Source organism: Panulirus ornatus, chromosome 10 (genome assembly GCF_036320965.1).
Source record: "Panulirus ornatus isolate Po-2019 chromosome 10, ASM3632096v1, whole genome shotgun sequence".
Taxonomy (NCBI): Eukaryota; Metazoa; Arthropoda; class Malacostraca; order Decapoda; family Palinuridae; genus Panulirus; species Panulirus ornatus.
The window spans coordinates 24,926,424-24,947,743 of NC_092233.1; the positions used below are offsets into that span (position 1 = coordinate 24,926,424).

General features: G+C 43.8%; 1 protein-coding gene across 1 annotated transcript in view; it reads right to left on the reverse strand.

Annotated features, from left to right (window-relative positions):
* sdt (MAGUK p55 family member stardust) overlaps positions 1-21,320 on the reverse strand; it is a 963,188-nt gene that overhangs the window by 495,622 nt on the left and 446,246 nt on the right. The window contains 1 exon segment of the mRNA XM_071665600.1: positions 17,289-17,346. Coding sequence (XP_071521701.1) covers positions 17,289-17,346 — 58 coding nt within the window.

The window sequence follows — 21,320 nt, forward strand, 5'->3', positions numbered from 1 at the left end:
TCCTGCATGTTCAGGCTCCGATCACTCAAAATCTTTTTCACTCCATCTTTCCACCTCCAATTTGGTCTCCCACTTCTCCTCGTTCCCTCCACCTCCGACACATATATCCTCTTGGTCAATCTTTCCTCACTCATTCTCTCCATGTGCCCAAACCATTTCAAAGCATCCTCTTCTGCTCTCTCAACCACGCTCTTTTTATTTCCACACATCTCTCTTATCCTTACATTACTTACTCGATCAAACCACCTCACACCTCACAAGATATATATATATATATATATCTTTTCTTTCTTTCTTTAAAACTATTCGCCATTTCCCGCGTTAGCGAGGTAGCGTTAAGAACAGAGAACTGGGCCTTTGAGGGAATATCCTCACCTGGCCCCCTTTTCTGTTCCTTCTTTTGGAAAATAAAAAAAATAAAATAATGAGAGGGGAGGATTTCCAGCCGCCCTCTCCCTCCCCTTTTAGTCGCCTTCTACGACACGCAGGGAATACGTGGGAAGTATTCTTTCTCCCCTATCCCCAGGGATAAATGAATAAAGGCATATATATATATATATATATATATATATATATATATATATATATATATATATATATATATTTATATATATATATATATATATATATATATATATATATATATATATATATATATATATATATATATCTTGAACAATCGCATGTTTACCAAATGGCGTCCTAGCTACATCTATTCGTTGTATATCAACTGACTTTTATATTTCTTTCTTGTATCTCTCCTGATGTGATTATTACACGAAAGTGCACTTGGGAACTTAACGTGTTTCATTTTCCCCGTGGACTCATAGGATTATATATATGTATATATATATATATATATATATATATATATATATATATATATATATATATATATATATATATATATATATTATCCTATATATATATATATATATATTATCCTATATATATATATATATATATATATATATATATATATATATATATATATATATATATATATATATATATATATATATATATTATCCTATATATATATATATATATATATATATATATATATATATATATATATATATATATATATATATATATAGGGGATAGGGGAGAAAGAATACTTACCACGTATTCCCTGCGTGTCGTAGAAGGCGACTAAAAGGGGAGGGAGCGGGGGGCTGGAAATCCTCCCCTCTCGGTTTTTTTTAATATATATATATATATATATATATATATATATATATATATATATATATATATATATATATATATATATATATATATATATATATATATGAAATACACCAACAAGAACGATAAAGAGCATGGTTGACTGTGAGCTAACTGCCCGGGCCGGGTGTCGAACACGGGCCCCACGCGTGATTCACTGAAAAGCGACGCTGAACACTAAAAGATAAATGGCCATCACACCAAGACAACGTTCAGGGAGGAAGGAACGTGGATAACCACATGGCAACCAAGCCATCATCAGCAGAACGCGTCATGATGGAGGGAATAATCAAAATACAATAATCATATTACCACGATCAAATTTTCCTAGGGGGCTTCTTCAACAAGTAATTTTCTCCCAGTTCGCTATAATACTTAATAATATAATAGTTCGCTTATATGATTAATAACAACGTACTGTAGTATGGAATCAGCCTATATTACCTGATGTAAATGGCCCTCAGAGTGTGGGCATACCATTACCACCACCAGCAGCTGACATATCTATGACATACCTCGTCATATTTGGGATGGGTGAGGGACGGTAATGTGCAGCAGTATGCCTGACACACCGTTCACGCAGGCACGAGCACCATACAAGCAGTGAGAGCATGTATGGTCTGCTGACGCTGAGGAAAATAACACGTACTGACGCTGAGGAAAATAACACGTACTGCCGCTGAGGAAAATAACACGTACTGACGCTGAGGAAAATAACACGTACTGACGCTGAGGAAAATAACACGTACTGACGCTGAAGAAATAATACGGACTGACGTAGAGTAAATTCTCAGTGGAAGTAATTCCTCCCAGTCCACCTGAGACATTCAGTGTCACTGAGTGATACACTGAGCAGAAGACACTACACTGCTGGAGGGTTTTGGGGGCAGCCGTGAGCTCCTCGTCGTTTGAAGGCCTGGGTAACCTGATCCCAAGCTCCCGTCTTTATGGCACAAAGATCTGGCTGCCGTATATTCTGCCTGCAGACCTCTCACATGACCGAGTTTCCTGTATATTCACACTTCCAGGATAGGCTCCATTTTTCCCTCCCCCTCTTAAAGACTTTATTTATGTGCACAGGTAACAAAGCGTTTCGGTGACGGTGTGGGCGGGAAGCACACGGCAACGGGGTGGGTGGAGGCAAACGCAGGACATGCAGTGGGCGCACTACGACGACGGAGGGTGACAGGAGGACCCAAGTTGACCCAGAGGGTCATCTTCCCTTCCCCCCCCCCAAAAAAAAAAAGGGGGGGGGGGCAATTTTAATAACATGACTGGAAACCCACAAAGGGGAGAGGGGGCGCCTGAGTCCCTTCGACTCTATTTTTGTTTTTCTCTAGAAAAGATATCTTGATGTTTGAAAGAGAAGGAAGCTTTTGATAATAACCGATGAAGAAACGATACATTTTTGTTTTTGTTTCCTTCAACCTCTAACTTCACATTCATTTATGCTGATGCTTCCGCCCTTCATGCTTCAATTCGCCTTCCCTCCCCACCTCACTCTCATACTCGCTCTCTCTCTCACAATGTACACATATAAATCATCTCGTGGTAATTAAGTATGAAAAAGAAAAGAAAATGGGGAACACGACCTGGAAGATTATATTTTACTATGCTGAACACAGCTCTGAGTGAGAATGTAATTATTGGATAAATCCAGTTTAATGACGGACCATAAAACATTCAGAAATAATCAGTTTCACAAATAAGATTTAGAGATAAAGCCTTTTTATCTATTCTATCGAACGCTGGCGATATGCACGAGCCCAACCCTGTATATGATAAAACACTGCTGGTAATAAGTGTCACAATCCTCGTATACTTAAGGGTACTCAGCATTCACGTGTCGGCGGCTTAGAGGCTCGGATCTCATACTCTACTGCCGACGAAGTTGAGATTGCAGCAACTGGAGGTGCTGACGATGTCTGGCTGATCAGATCTTCCATGTAAAGTTATGATTACATTACCTTATTGGTTTGGCTCCTGCTACTGAGTTATGAGAAACACTCGTGGAAGCCCACGTAGCCTACGGAACCTAAACCAACCCAGTAAACCTAAACCAACCCCAACCCAGTAAACCTAAACTAACCCCAACCCAGTAAACCTAAACTAACCCTAACTCCGTAATCCTAAACCAACCCTAACCCAGTAAATCTAAGCTAACCCAAACCCCGTAAACCTAAACCAACCCCAGATCCTTTAAACGTAGTGTGTGCTGTGCACAGCTTAAGTTCCTGAACCCACCTTAAGCTTAAACCTTTACAGGCAAACTTGCTCTCGGACCAAACAACGTAAGGTTATCTATCGCTCGCTGGAAAACAAAAAAAAAAAAAAGTATGAAAATCTTTAAACTGGAACGAAGAGAAGATTTAAAAGCAAGTACACAGATATTGTGTTTGTACTTAGATACCAAATATATAATGACATAAGATTGGTATGGGTTAACCGTTGTCGTCTTATGAACACAGACAAAAATTAAAAAATAAGGTGTGTTTGTTAGACAAAAAGTAAGGTGTGTTTGTTGGGTCGTTCTTCATCTAATCAATATACATACATAACAGGAGTAAATCCTACCATACGTAGGAGGGTGATGACGGATAGATTTTTTTATGCAGGTCAGAACACTAAGACATAGTAAACTGAGTTGCGTAATCCAGTGATTATACCAGACACATCAGTCAGCTAAGGATCGGCGACTCCATGATTCACGTTCACGTACAACGCCCTCAGTGGAACACTCACGTACTTCCCTGAAGGAGGCGCTACACGAACTAGAGTTGACCACTATATGGACCTGCCACAATCTGTTGTTCCAGTGGACGTTTAGGAAAGGTCCCTGACGCACAGCACACTGTGTTACATTCGAATCTGCTTGTATGACGGTAACGTGTTATACGTAATCTGTAGGAGTCAGGTGTTACCCTTGCTGTAACTGTGGCTGAGACACAAAACCCAACATAACAGACTCACGGGACAAAGTTGCCTCCATACTGACCAACATTTTTCTGTGTAACTCGAATTCCAGTCACTGAAGCTCGCCTGGACGTACAGAGAACACCCTCTGTGTCCCCTTCTGCGTCACCGTCCACGAGATGGATAGGCAAGGGGACACGATCAATTCGCCGTCACGGAGGCACAAATCAATCAAGACTCAACCATGTTGGATCAGGTCCTGTCGGGGTAATGGTCTTTCTTGCCTCCACGTTCTCGCAAAACACATCATCAGCAGGTCATTTCCCCTCAAGGTCTGTACCGGAGGACCCCCTAACAGCTATGTACTCACTGCTGGTGTGCGTAACTGTCTCGTGATGTTTGGCGTACACGCAGCGGTTGTAGTGGTGGAGGCTGGCTCACACACCACCACCACCACCACCAGTATACCCACGGGCACCACCACACACACTCGCAAAAACCCTTGCCCTACCTACCTCCCTCCCTACTCCGGGCCGTCAATTAGTTGTGGGTACGTCGGAATAATACCCCCAGCTGGTTGGAGGAGGCCACGAAGTACAGGGGGTGAGGCCTGACCACAGCACAGGACGTCACCATTAAGGGGGGGGGGGTGACGGTGGTGAAAAAAAAAACGAGGAGGTAAATCCCATGATGAACTGGTGGTCATTTCTCTCACGTCAAGTTTCTCATTCTCGGCCGCAAGTTCCTGCGATGATGGACTTTAAATGATACGTAAAAAAAAAAAAAAAAAGAAAACGGGAAGAGAACGACAGAAAGAATATGAGATTACAGTGTAAGAGTTCACGCTTGACGCGGGGCATCAAGCTAACACCGGTCGAACATGTCGACCCAAAGGGTGCATGATAAGCCAACAGGTGTCACACGTGACCACATAAGTCTGAGATGATACAACAGATGTAACACATTACAACAGGTGTTAAGACATTACCATGCAGGTCTGGCACGATACAACAGGACTAGGTCGTACAAACGGGTCTGATGCATTACATTAAGTCTGGGACGGTAACACAGGTTTGAAATATATTAACAAATCTGGGATATAAACAACTGTCCCAGGATTTCACAACAGGTCAGGGATATAACAACAGGCCTGGGATATAACAACAGGCCCGGGACATAAGTACAAGTTATGGAATCACATAAACAGATAACGACAAGTGTGGTTATAATAGTTAGTGTTGTGATTACAACAAATGTGAAGAATGGCAGGAGGAATCTTGGGTCATCCAGTGACAATCACAACAGTGGACGGCGCCCAGTGAGAGGGACGTCATCCTGATGTGTACTGGTATCAACTGTCAGTGTACTGTGCACCGTATGACCATCCCGTGAACTTTGACACGAGAGGAATACAGAGGTCACAAAAGGTCTGTGATAAAACCCCAGTAGACATATAATTATCAGGTCGTAAACTGTTATATGATTGCTTCGTTACTTAAGCTCACACACTTGCAAGATGGAGATTTAATGTAAGGCATCCGGGAACCCAAGTTTACGGTCTTACACATCATAAAATCACGTGAGGCATCCGGGAACTTATCTTTACCTCTTGATCACGACGTGTATGATCCATGGGGCTCACCAACACCAGAGCAACAGGAGGACACCAGAGACCCACAGGCACCAACACCAGAGCAACAGGAGGACACCGGAGCCCCACAGGCACCAACACCAGAGCAACAGGAGGACACCGGAGCCCCACAGGCACCAACACCAGAGCAACAGGAGGACACCGGAGCCCCACAGGCACCAACACCAGAGCAACAGGAGGACACCAGAGTCCGGCAGGAACCAACATCAGAGCCCCACAGGCCCCAACCAACACGACAGCTACGGGAGGCACGCCAGTGGTACCCCAGCGACAGGAGGGCGACTATTGCTCTCAGGTGTCGGGTGTCCGGTAAGGTTACACCTGCCAACGCGGGGGCGCGGCATGAACGCCCCTTCTCACGGTGGTGTCCCCGTGGGAGGCTCGCTACCCGCTGCAGACATAAGCCAGACCCGGGCCCTCAGCACCGCCAGGTGGGTGGTACGACACCACACGATCCACGACACCAAGACGTCAGAATGTTTACACCAGCGGATAAATGACTGGGATTCTCCGTTATCATAAAGACGTTAACACAGACTGACTCAGTGGAACTCGAATCAACACGTCTAAGACTCTGGTGTAAGATAACCGATCAAATACAGTCATTCTTCGTGAAGAAACGAAGGGATTTCCACCCTTGCTGGGTGGACTTCATGGTATTATACTCTACGCTATGTTGTGAATGAAGTCGGGATATAAACCTGGGCTTTACCAGCCTGAACGTGGCCCTTGAGGTGACCCGAGACGACGCTGCTAATGGACGAGAACCATCAGGGTGACGACGAAGTGTCTTCTGGCGCAACATTCATTCCCACACAGCTTGTGGGGCGCCACTAAGACGAATTAATCCCCTCGGGGTGAAGAGGTGAAAAACAATAATCTAATCATGCAGACAGTTGTACTAATGATCAACGCAACAAACCAACGGAGAAGAGTAACGGAAGGCAGTTGTACGGTGACACTGAATGGAAATATTTCATGTTACGTGTAAAGGTTTGTCATACTTGGTGTGGGTTATCAAAGTGTATGATCTTCAATCCTCTCCTCGTTTCCTCTAAGTGTAAATGTATGGAAATCTCATCTTTTTCTTTCATAAACCTTTCCACTCACGACGGTTGGGTCTACATATATCTTAGGACCTCAATTTAACCTCTGTAATACATTTCCTTTCTTCATATATATATATATATATATATATATATATATATATATATATATATATATATATATATATATATATATATATATATATATTTTTTTTTTTTATACTTTGTCGCTGTCTCCCGCGTTTGCGAGGTAGCGCAAGGAAACAAGCGAAAGAAATGGCCCAACCCCCCCCCCCCATACACATGTATATACATACGTCCACACACGCAAATATACATACCTACACAGCTTTCCATGGTTTACCCCAGACGCTTCACATGCCCTGCTTCAATCCACTGACAGCACGTCAACCCCGGTATACCACATCGCTCCAATTCACTCTATTCCTTGCCCTCCTTTCACCCTCCTGCATGTTCAGGCCCCGATCACACAAAATCTTTTTCACTCCATCTTTCCACCTCCAATTTGGTCTCCCTCTTCTCCTTGTTCCCTCCACCTCCGACACATATATCCTCTTGGTCAATCTTTCCTCACTCATCCTCTCCATGTGCCCAAACCACTTCAAAACACCCTCTTCTGCTCTCTCAACCACGCTCTTTTTATTTCCACACATCTCTCTTACCCTTACGTTACTCACTCGATCAAACCACCTCACACCACACATTGTCCTCAAACATCTCATTTCCAGCACATCCATCCTCCTGCGCACAACTCTATCCATAGCCCACGCCTCGCAACCATACAACATTGTTGGAACCACTATTCCTTCAAACATACCCATTTTTGCTTTCCGAGATAATGTTCTCGACTTCCACACATTCTTCAAGGCCCCCAGGATTTTCGCCCCCTCCCCCACCCTATGATCCACTTCCGCTTCCATGGTTCCATCCGCTAGCAGATCCACTCCCAGATATCTAAAACACTTCACTTCCTCCAGTTTTTCTCCATTCAAACTCACCTCCCAATTGACTTGACCCTCAACCCTACTGTACCTAATAACCTTGCTCTTATTCACATTTACTCTTAACTTTCTTCTTCCACACACTTTTCCAAACTCAGTCACCAGCTTCTGCAGTTTCTCACATGAATCAGCCACCAGCGCTGTATCATCAGCGAACAACTGACTCACTTCCCAAGCTCTCTCATCCCCAACAGACTTCATACTTGCCCCTCTTTCCAAAACTCTTGCATTCACCTCCCTAACAACCCCATCCATAAACAAATTAAACAACCATGGAGACATCACACACCCCTGCCGCAAACCTACATTCACTGAGAACCAATCACTTTCCTCTCTTCCTACACGTACACATGCCTTACATCCTCGATAAAAACTTTTCACTGCTTCTAACAACTTTCCTCCCACACCATATATTCTTAATACCTTCCACAGAGCATCTCTATCAACTCTATCGTATGCCTTCTCCAGATCCATAAATGCTACATACAAATCCATTTGCTTTTCTAAGTATTTCTCACATACATTCTTCAAAGCAAACACCTGATCCACACATCCTCTACCACTTCTGAAACCACACTGCTCTTCCCCAATCTGATGCTCTGTACATGCCTTCACCCTCTCAATCAATACTCTCCCATATAATTTACCAGGAATACTCAACAAACTTATACCTCTGTAATTTGAGCACTCACTCTTATCCCCTTTGCCTTTGTACAATGGCACTATGCACGCATTCCGCCAATCCTCAGGCACCTCACCATGAGTCATACATACATTAAATAACCTTACCAACCAGTCAACAATACAGTCACCCCCTTTTTTAATAAATTCCACTGCAATACCATCCAAACCTGCTGCCTTGCCGGCTTTCATCTTCCGCAAAGCTTTCACTACCTCTTCTCTGTTTACCAAATCATTTTCCCCAACCCTCTCACTTTGCACACCACCTCGGCCAAAACACCCTATATCTGCCACTCTATCATCAAACACATTTAACAAACCTTCAAAATACTCACTCCATCTCCTTCTCACATCACCACTACTTGTTATCACCTCCCCACTTGCGCCCTTCACCGAAGTTCCCATTTGCTCCCTTGTCTTACGCACTTTATTTACCTCCTTCCAGAACATCTTTTTATTCTCCCTAAAATTTAATGATACTCTCTCACCCCAACTCTCATTTGCCCTTTTTTTTCACCTCTTGCACCTTTCTCTTGACCTCCTGTCTCTTTCTTTTATACATCTCCCACTCAATTGCATTTTTTCCCTGCAAAAATCGTCCAAATGCCTCTCTCTTCTCTTTCACTAATACTCTTACTTCTTCATCCCACCACTCACTACCCTTTCTAATCAACCCACCTCCCACTCTTCTCATGCCACAAGCATCTTTTGCGCAATCCATCACTGATTCCCTAAATACATCCCATTCCTCCCCCACTCCCCTTACTTCCATTGTTCTCACCTTTTTCCATTCTGTACTCAGTCTCTCCTGGTACTTCCTCACACAGGTCTCCTTCCCAAGCTCACTTACTCTCACCACCCTCTTCACCCCAACATTCACTCTTCTTTTCTGAAAACCCATACAAATCTTCACCTTAGCCTCCACAAGATAATGATCAGACATCCCTCCAGTTGCACCTCTCAGCACATTAACATCCAAAAGTCTCTCTTTCGCACGCCTGTCAATTAACATGTAATCCAATAACGCTCTCTGGCCATCTCTCCTACTTACATAAGTATACTTATGTATATCTCGCTTTTTAAACCAGGTATTCCCAATCATCAGTCCTTTTTCAGCACATAAATCTACAAGCTCTTCACCATTTCCATTTACAACACTGAACACCCCATGTATACCAATTATTCCCTCAACTGCCACATTACTCACCTTTGCATTCAAATTACCCATCACTATGACCCGGTCTCGTGCATCAAAACCACTAACACACTCATTCAGCTGCTCCCAAAACACTTGCCTCTCTTGATCTTTCTTCTCATGCCCAGGTGCATATGCACCAATAATCACCCACCTCTCTCCATCAACTTTCAGTTTTACCCATATTAATCGAGAATTTACTTTCTTACACTCTATCACATACTCCCACAACTCCTGTTTCAGGAGTATTCCAAGCAAACTTGGCTTCTGTTGGAGCATACTTGTCTTCGTGCCGTGTCTACTGTCATACGCCAATGAGGAGAGCTAGGTCCACCTTCACCACGAACCAACCACAGTAGTAGTAAATATCGTGGTCGGCGGTGATGGTGCGCGGGGGATCGTGCAATGAGCCGTGAGGAGGACTGGCCAGTCAGGAGTGTGGTATGCGGAACACATCTCCCAGCTGACGCAGGCCAGGCCAGGTCATAGCTGGCCAGGTAAGGGGGCCCCTTACGAGGAACGCTGCACAGGTGGCTGGTGCAGGGAAGGGTGGTGTGTGTGTGTGTGTGTAGGAGGGACGGCCGAGACTGTAGGGGAGTGCAGATGGTGTTTACAAGAGCCCGTGACGTAACAGTCAACAGATGAGGGCGGTCCGGGTACACAAACCCCGAGGCGGTGGGCGGGTACGACACTGACCCGAGCTCCCATAGAGCGCCGGTCTGTTGCCTCTCACAGGTACAGGGAACACCACGTCTCGCATTACTCAGGGATACATATGGGAATTCCTCGCATACAAAACACGCAGTCCCCACCAGTTAGATACACACACACCCTCCCTCTCTCCTCCTCTGCGGGACTGGACCTCGCCACCTCCCACTACGCAGTACCGCTCCTACTGCCCAGGTCTACTACCCCTTGCGAGAGGCCAGACGCCGGCCTATCAGGTGATGGCCGCCCGTGATGGGTTATAATGTTGCCTCAAGGGCGGTAGTGTGGGGATGCCTGGCACGCCATGGCACTCACCTCCCCACCTCTCCTATGTCTCAAGGATCTCATTATTACAGTCAACTGTTTCAGTGATGCCACGTACGTAAGCCAACACTATCAATGAACTGTATCTATTTTCTTTTTCAAGCAGCAGATGATTTACGGGTTTTTGATATGTCGAAGGTTTCCCAAGCGCCGTCTGTAGTGGTGACAACGTAGCTTTGGATCGTTCTGATAAGACGGACTAACCATACCCTCCCCAGGATCTTAATTCTCATCATGATCACTTACAGACATACATAAACATGATACCTGGTCTTCATACCATTAAGAACCAATGCCAGTGAATCCCGCCTGGCGTTCCTGTGTATCGTAATCTGTGATTATAACCATCATGGTGGAAGGATCAGCAACTGTGCTGATGTACAGAGTGACGTTCGTGCAGGGTTCCTTATGTTTACATCATTCATACCGATGCGCACTTGTTGGGTCAAGAGGGGAGGAGCCAGTGAACATCAGAATGGTTGGTTGTCTGGACCACATTATGTCCTGATGTACCCTGGAGATAATGATGTTATGATGGATAACTTTACGTACGTTCGTCTTGATGGGACGAACATACACCATTCATATCATAGATCTTCATGTTATCACCATCTCCAATCGCATGCATTCTTCTGCTTATTTTCAATTAGGGCTGATTTTATGAAGTGGTCAAAACACGAGTTGTGCCTTTGATACAAAGTTTTCCAGACTGAGTCAGACAGACTACGTGTGGATCGTACCAGTTTCATATCGTAGTCTGCTCACCACAGTGTGGCTGGGTTGAGGGCAAAGGGTTGTCTCTTACACTATGTTTCGATGAGGTAAATACCGTAGGAAATTGTTCAGCTATTGTTTACAAATGGCTCGCTATGTGTCTTTCCATTGCGTTCCTCATATTCAACAGTGGACTTAACTTTCTTATAATACTTAATCCGTTCACTTCGCGCGATAATATCTATCGTCTGTAAGTTAGGGACTGGGTCATCTAATATGTATCCTTGTTTTAATGTCTTCTTTTTCCACTTCACTTCGGAAGAAATCGGCAAGATATTTACATAGAGTGGAGATTTTTCTTCCACTTGGCCAAGGCGCTCCACCACATCTGCCGAGATCCACATTTTACCACCTCTGTATGAGGCACGCGATTGGCTGCTGCTTCCCACAGCTTCTGGGTGGAAACAAACCACTCGAGGATTGGCTGTTATGATACCTTCTTCCCTGGAACAGTTAAGCTTCCTTCCTTAATCTTCTCTTCTTCCTATAACCCTTCCTGCCTTACGAGTCGGGTCTACGAACACATGCGGATTCTTGATTAATTTCTACAACATTTTTCTTCCACCCGAGATGGCCTTGACTGTGGCATGTCATCTGCCCTTACCATTTTGGTCACTATATAAAAAAACCCAGCCACATTGCAACCGCCTTCCTCTTGGTCCAGCTCGCTACTGTTCCTGGGAGCCACGAATGCTGCTGTTACTTCACTGACCTGACTCGTATATTTTCCCCCCGCTGGAGCAGTGGCTTCGTTGTGCACTCCTCGGTCATCTCCCATCCTGTGGGCGGCGTTGCAGAAGTTACAGAGTCCACAGAGGTCCAGAGACTGGGGGGATCAACGAGTGAGTTATACTGCCAGTTACATAGAGAGAAACGTTCACAAGAAGTGTTGTTGTTGGTATCAAGGTGCCACAGCTACAACTGTTGTAGGTGTTGTGTGGTTATTGGGGTTGTCTTGTAACAGGTAAAGGGAGTTGGCTGTTGTGTCCTAGGAGACTGTGTACACAGCTCCTCCAATATAGCCCCATCCCAGCCCCCCCCCCCCACCTCTCTCTCTCTCCTAGGTCGATGTACTATACTGTACCCACTGTACACGCTCTGTACTTGTTTCTTCTTACCCCTAGATATGTGCTCTTCACCCACACACACTTACTGAAATGCTTTGTCCATGGACATCTAGACAATAAATATCTTAAAACTCTCTCTCTCTCTCTCTCTCTCTCTCTCTCTCTCTCTCTCTCTCTCTCTCTCTCTCTCTCTCTCTCTCTCTCATACAGAGCTGTAACTAAACCATCCTTTCTTCATCTTCCTCACCACAAACACGTAACAATCACATCTCTGGCTAGTGCACATCTACGCTTCCAAGAAGGACCAGGATGTCATCAAGATTCTGACCTCAAAGTAAATCAATTTACTACTGCCATTTTTTTTAATCAAACTATTTCCTCACCATGTAAGATAATAAGATAAGCCACAAAAAATATAATCTTAGTGTGTATGTGACTAAAGTAATGTCACATTTCAGACACACACACACTCACACACACACACACACACACACACACACACACACACACACATACACAAGCAAGTAACGTAAACAACTATATCATCTGTTGAGTTATCAGACGCTCTCGTAAGCCACAAGCTTCCTCTTATAACCCAGACAAGAGCCCCGGCTATAACTTTTGACGGTCTCCACAACTCTTAAATTCAATCATTCTTCTGCTGTGGCCGCCACGACGGACGGAGGAACTGCAGGGAACAGAAGAACGACGACGAAGAATGATTGAGCAGCAGGAGGCAGGCATCCACCGTTCACTGTAGCACTACAACCGCCTAGGTATAGGAACAGGTTCGCAAATGGCGAGGCAGTGAGCTAGCACTGCGCCCTTTGTCATGTACCCCAACCTGGTCCAGGTCGCTGTTTGATTTCTATTTATTTATTAATTTTTTTTGGCTTCATTTACGAATGGGTTGCTGGCCCTTATTCCACACAAACACACATCTTCTTCATCCCTAACGCAACGCTTGATAACATATGATACACACAAACCTTCATTCACCTCTCCAGATTTCCTTCCTTTAAGATATAAAAATCTTGTAAACACAACACCTTCCATAATAATCACCATCGGTGCCGAATCGGAACGTTACCACTGGTCGAGGAGGGCTGGACAGTTCCCAGGGCCTCCTTGACCGACAAGATGCGAATAGGATCTACTGAACTTTTCACGAAACTGTCTCCAGACCTCTCTCTCTCTCTCTCTCTCTCTCTCTCTCTCTCTCTCTCTCTCTCTCTCTCTCTCTCTCTCCACTTCTGCAACGTTCGTGATCTCAAGATCCAACCCACACTCTGAAGAGCACCATCTCTCCTCTTCTTTCCCCCTGGTCTCTCTGAAACCCATCTGTCTAAGACTGTTTCCCTTCTACACTATTAGATTTCTAAGTTCAATCTCTACCATCATTTTCGCTCCAGGGGCTGTCGTTTGCCCCAGCTACCGTGCAGAACCTACCATCATTCGCTCTGTGGATCTTAGGCCGCCTAGCTTTGATGCCATCCTGCACAAAATGTCTCCATCTTCTATAACTCTGCTGCTATATTTTGTAAGTCTAACCCCCTGATTCCTCATCCCCTCTCGTCCTAGGTACTCTCTCCCCAGCCAACGCCTCTCCACTATGCGAGGGGTGGGCCAGTGTCCTTGGCATGATGGTACACAAGCCACAGGTCAGATTGGTCACCTGATACACCCAGGGGTCAGTCACGCCCCCCAGCCTGGCCAATGTAAACACGACCCCGCCCATTACTCAGCCCTCACACCAGACCTTCCCACCAATACTGGTGATGTCTGAACCCCTGTTCATTGTGGCTCATCCTTTTCTGTTTAAACTTTGTTTCATCTTTACCATCATTTCATTTTAGGTAATAAATATTTGGTGAATCAAACAATCTCGGAGTCCAATAAACCCCTACTGATTTTATGATATAATACTAGAGGAGAAAGAATACTTCCCACGTATTCCCTGGGTGTCGTAGAAGGCGACTAAAAGGGAAGGGAGCGGGGGGCTGGAAATCCTCCCCTCTCATTTTTTTTTTTTTTTATTTTCCAAAAGAAGGAACAGAGAAGGGGGCCAGGTGAGGATATTCCCTCAAAGGCCCAGTCCTCTGTTCTTAACGCTACCTCGCTAATGCGGGAAATGGCGAATAGTATGAAAGAAAGAAATAAAAAAAAAAAAAAGAAAAGACGAGGATTGCTGGTGATCTGGCCCGAGAGAAATCTTTATTTACAATCGCCATTTTGGTTTCCCATACATACCTTCTCCATTAAACACTCGGGCCCACCTGTCACCCTCCTATGTCGATGGATTGTCCCCACTGTACGCTCTATACCTGCCTCCACCTACCTGTGCTATATGGCTTTCACACACTATCAAACAGACGCTTTCTCTCTATATACAGATTAGGCCAAATAAAGCTTTTATGACTAAGACACAACTCTACCTAACTTATAGATCACAAGTTATGCAAGCACACACATCTCATACCTAAACCAGCAGCATAACTAAAAGCTGGCGTGCAGTGTGCTTGACCTGAGATCAAGGTTTAAAGCCACCAGCTCAGCGACCTTGTCTCACCTAACACGTCTGATCGTTCTTTAGTGTCAGTCTGGGGTGTCTCACGCGGGCTCCACCCCTCTGGCAGGCAGGCAGGCGTCCAGCCAGGCTACACTAACAAAGAGGGAATCTCTCTCTCTCGTGCAGGACATTTAGAGGACCCACGGGACGTGCCCTACTCTCACGATGCACGGAGCGGAGGACCGGCAACCTGAGAGCGAATGATGGACCTCCCTCCTTCGCCGATTTTCCTAGGCTACATCAAGTCATCGTAAGTTTTGGTTTAATTTTCCTAGGCTACATCATCTTAAGTTTTGGTGTAATTTTCCTAGGCTACATTTAGTCATCTTAAGTTTTGGTTTAATTTTCCTAGGCTACATTTAGTCATTTTAAGTTTTGGTTTAATTTTCCTAGGCTACAGCAAGTCATCTAAGTTTTGGTGTAATTTTCCTAGGCTACAGCAAGTTATCTTAGTTCTGGTGTACATCCCCAACATAGTCTAACTAACCTAATCTAACAGAGGGCTAATCTAAGCTTACTCAATCTAGTTTAACGTAACCTACTTCAGCCAAACCTAACTTAACGTAACATAATCTAGCCTAACTTAGTCTAGAAAAAACGCAGGGTGTTGGGTGGGTTGGAGAGAATCTTCAATGGATGCATAACACAGTATATTGTGTGAACTGTAAGATTATCCCTGGCATTATATTATAGTGACCCTTGAGGAAGAGGCTTTAACCATAGGATACGATGCTGTGAACTCTGACCTGGCCCTTAAGGTCAAGTGTGTGTGTGTGTGTGTGTGTGTGTGTGTGTGTGTGTGTGTGAACAAGATTCGAGCGTCACAAAAAGTTACGAAAACATGACACAGAGTAACACCACAATTATAACATTAACTTGACACATGCCTTACGCAAGTAAATAAATTTCTAAGAGTTTTACTAAGCATAATATCAACGAACCATTATCATGAACACAACATATAAGGGGTTAAACTCAACATGCCACTTTAACCAAAAAACAAAGTTACACAGAACCTGTGCATTTTAGATGCAGGCGCCATTTGGCAAAGTCACCGACACGAACACAGTAAACGATGTCCACTTCGTTAAATTTATCACCTCTTTTCCAAAGGGTAAAGTTACTCTGCATTACCGAATATCGTTTGCACTAAAATGAAGATATATTTTCCCACGTCGTTACCGTATAGTTATATGACACTAAGATTTTTGAGGAAACACGAAAACTAAACGTCATTTGGAGAATGTCAAATACTTATGAAATATCCAAATTTTACCCATCATACAAAAAAAAACAAATCTGAATGACTGAAATCGCTATGGCTTTAAGGGACCAGCATTTCAAGCATACCAAATATTACCGAAGACCCTCCCCTTCATAACAGACCCTCCATAGAAAATGGACTTCAAAGAGAACGGCACTGTTCCCAAGCTCTCACTCGTGCTAACAGTAACTAAAACTATTTTACTTTAACAGCAATCAAAACAAATTTCCTGAGGCAGCTTTCTCCCATTAAAACGGAGAAGCTTAAAACCTCCCCTTGAATTTCCATAATCTTTTCTCTTTCAGCAATTACGTTCTTTCACATTCTTTTTGTCTAAATGACAGGGCAAACACCTGGGCTTCCCACACAAAGGCCACCCTGTATATCACTCACACTCATTTACACACTTACTCACACCCATTCAGATTGCAACTCACCTACTTATTCATTCTCTCTCTCTCTCTCTCTCTCTCTCTCACTCTCTCTCTCTCTCTCTCTCTCTCTCTCTCTCTCTCTCTCTCTCTCTGATTCAACCACCTGAAGATGAGTAACTTTGTTATTTCTTGAACTTACACAAATGACCATATCGTAGAAGGAAATTAGACAGAAGAAATACATGATAATATAATGCATTTCAAATAATTTCTAAATATCCGAACGTTGCTACTTTAAGTAGTCCAATCATCTTGTAACTTGATTTATAATTCAATCACTGTGGCCAGGAACTTTCTGGCATTTTCTTTCACTATTCAAAAATCAATTTTGGCGCCAACAAAAGGGGTATGGCAGCATAATATATTCTCGTTTTCTTTGGGAAAAAACCACAAATTTTTATGGTACTCACCTAATTTGTTGCCCGTTCTTCGTTTGACTCGCAGACATATTGTTCTGGATCTTATGCACTGAAAAATAAATAGATATATTGTAATGTCAGTAATATATAAGGTAGATGAATAACCATAAAACAAATTTCCTTAATAATAATGATAATAATAATAATAATAATGATGATATATATATATATATATATATATAAATATATATATATATATATATATATATATATATATATATATATATATATATATATATATATATATAGGGGCAAGAGCCATTTTAACGGTGTCCTATGACCTTTTTCATGAAAGTCCTGCAGCTTTAGGGCTGCGCTACGACTAGTAGCAGGAAACGATGGACTCCTTTGGACCGACTCATTCTTCGCCCGAGGATGGTGATGCAGTCCCGACCAAGTGACCTTGCACTCACGATGTGACCTCGCCTCCAGGTCAACTACTGCCCCTCGACTGTTGCCGTGATGTTATTTACCGAGGATGTGACCCGGGTTGACCCCTGTGGTAGTGACCTACTGCCCCCCCCCCCCCGAGGGGGAAGTGACCCCTGAACACCATCCACTACGGATAAAGGGCGGCTGCCGGATTTAATACAGGGGGGGGGGGGGGGGTCCCGGGGAGCAGGTGACAGCTAAAGCCTTTATACCAACACAAGGACCCACCCGGAGGCCTGTGGGAGGGGGGGGGGGGGAGGGAGGGAGGGTACTCGTGGCCCGGAAAGGTGAAATGGACAAGGGAAAGAGAGTAAGCGGATATGGGAGAGAGGAAGGGGCGAGGGAGGACTGAGATGATGACGAAGAGCTGAGTGGGAGGAGGAGGAGGAGGGAAGTGGGAGGTGGGTGAACAGAAAACGGAAGTAGAAACAGTTGGAAGGACTGATATATTTTTTTTTCTTTTTCCAGCAGCAGCAGCAAAGGCGACGGATTTATGGTGCACGCCTGCACAAACCCGTGGGTGGTAGGAATTGGGGGGCGGAGAGAGAGAGAGAGAGAGAGAGAGAGAGAGAGAGAGAGAGAGAGAGAGAGAGAGAGAGAGAGAGAGAGAGAGAGAGATGATGAAGGCTCAGAGAACAGCTTCAGGGAGGAAGGATGACCCCCACACCAGATCCTAACCCTCCAACATGCAAAATATCCTACAGTGTGGTGATGGTGGTGGTGATGGTGGTGGTGGTGAAGGTGGTGGTGGTGGTGGTGGTGGTGATGGTGGTGGTGGTGAAGGTGGTGGTGATGGTGGTGATGGTGGTGGTGGTGAAGGTGGTGGTGATGGTGGTGATGGTGGTGATGGTGGTGGTGGTGACGGTGGTTGTGGTGATGGTGAGGTTTGTGATGATGGTGGTGGTGATGGTGGTGGTGAAGGTGACGGTGGTGGTGGTGACGGTGATGGTGGTGATGGTGGTGATGATGGTGGTGGTGGTGATGATGGTGGTGGTGGTGATGGTGGTGGTGACGGTGGTTGTGGTGATGGTGAGGTTTGTGATGATGGTGGTGGTGATGGTGGTGGTGACGGTGATGGTGGTGATGGTGGTGGTGGTAGTGATGGTGGTGGTGGTGGTAGTGATGGTGGTGGTGGTGGTAGTGATGGTTATGATGGTGGTGATGGTGGTGGTGATGGTGGTGGTGACGGTGATGGTGGTGATGGTGGTGGTGGTAGTGATGGTGGTGGTGGTGGTAGTGATGGTGGTGGTGGTGGTAGTGATGGTTATGATGGTGGTGATGGTGGTGACGGTGACGGTGGTGATGGTGATGGTAGTGACGGATTCAGACAACAGCGCAGCCGTTGTGGTGAGGATATTCTTATGCAAAGTAACAGCACCGTTGCTCTTCCTGTTTAACAGAAACAGATAAATCTCAGAAATGATCATTTCAACACCCTTTTTTTTCCCCGGTTCGATGATGATGACACCTAAATTTCCTGCTTCAAGATAGAGTCGTCAATCATATATATATATATATATATATATATATATATATATATATATATATATATATATATATATATATATATTATCCCTGGGGATAGGGGAGAAAGAATACTTCCCACGTATTCCCTGCGTGTCGTAGAAGGCGACTAAAAGGGAAGGGAGCGGGGGGCTGGAAATCCTCCCCTCTCGTTTTTTTTTTTTTTTTAATTTTCCAGAAGAAGGAACAGAGAAGAGGGCCAAGTGAGGATATTCCCTCAAACTCCCAGTCCTCTGTACTTAACGCTACCTCGCTAACGCGGGAAATAGCGAATAGTATAAAAAAAAAATATAATACATATATATATATATATATATATATATATATATATATATATATATATATATATTACGACATGTTGGGTAATGGTGGATGAGATGTCCCTCTCTCTCCTGCCCTCGGGTGGGTTACCACTAGACTGCAGCAGGACGTCAGTGAGCGACCTCCACACTGCTAGGCCACCTCCTCATCTCACAGTCATCAGTCTCACTGCGGTCTGTTCAGTCCCGTCGGTCAGTTCTGCATTTCGTGGGATGGTTCATCCTCCTCATCCTCTCTCCACAATCTTTGCATGCCTGACGGCTCGTCCTCGTCTTATCAGTACCCAGAGATGAGAGAGTGGGTTTCTCTCTGATATAATCTCCTTGTTATCTGGCCTTTCTCAGGGGCGCGCGCGGCCCCAGCCTTAATACCTGTATCAGTGGAAGGTCAGCGTAACATACGTTCATCAGGATATAGGTCAGATGTTCAGTGGTGAACAAGACCTCCTACGCTGCCCCGCCTCTGTTCCACCAATAACAGGGCCAGTATGGAATTACCCTACCATCCCGGCAACCTCAACAATCGTCGTCTCTGATAAACAAGGTAAAAAAACAAGTTCAAATTCAATAGTTAAAATATGGCAGCCACAGCGTACAAAACAAAAGGGTAACGGTAATTTTGCAATGTATGATGATTCATAACAACCAAATTCTTCTTTGTTATGTATACATGACCTAAAATACATGATCTCTGATGACGTCAGTGCTTCCCGACACACACCCTGACCTGGTCTAGGGTCAAACTTATCCTCAATTACATTAAGGACATGTGACAAGATGTCAACATGTGACATCTCTGCTATCATTCTTATCAGTTAATCTCTTTTCCTTGTTTATCAGTATTGGTTTTTGGATGCATTAAAAGTTCATTATCATTATTATTATCATTATTATTATTATTATTATTATCATCATTATTATCATTATCATTATTACTATTATTATTATTATCATTACTATTATTATCATCATTATTCTTGTTCTTGTTCTTCTTATCAATATAATTATTAATATCATTATTATTATTATTACCATTATTATCATTATCATTATAATTATCATTTTTATCATCATTATTGTTATTATTATTATCATTGTTATTATCATTATTATTGTTATCATTACCGTTTATCATTATTCCACACGTGTTGTATCCCCTCACCGCCATATGATCTAGTTATGTATAAAGTCTCACCTGAACTCACCTAATTGTCTATGTCACCTGGCTGAGTTGACCTTCCCTCGTATATGACCTCACCTAGCTGAATGACCTAACTTAATGCAAGACATCATGACCCCACCTGTCATTATACACACACACACACACACACACACACACACATATATATATATATATATATATATATATATATATATATATATATATATATATATATATATATATATATATATGGATTTGTATGTAGCATTTATGGATCTGGAGAAGGCATATGATAGAGTTAATAGAGATGCTCTGTGGAAGGTATTAAGAATATATGGTGTGGGAGGCAAGCTGTTAGAAGCAGTGAAAAGTTTTTATCGAGGATGTAAGACATGTGTACGTGTAGGAAGAGAGGAAAGTGATTGGTTCTCAGTGAATGTAGGTTTGCGGCAGGGGTGTGTGATGTCTCCATGGTTGTTTAATTTGTTTATGGATGGGGTTGTTAGGGAGGTGAATGCAAGAGTTTTGGAAAGAGGGGCAAGTATGAAGTCTGTTGGGGATGAGAGAGCTTGGGAAGTGAGTCAG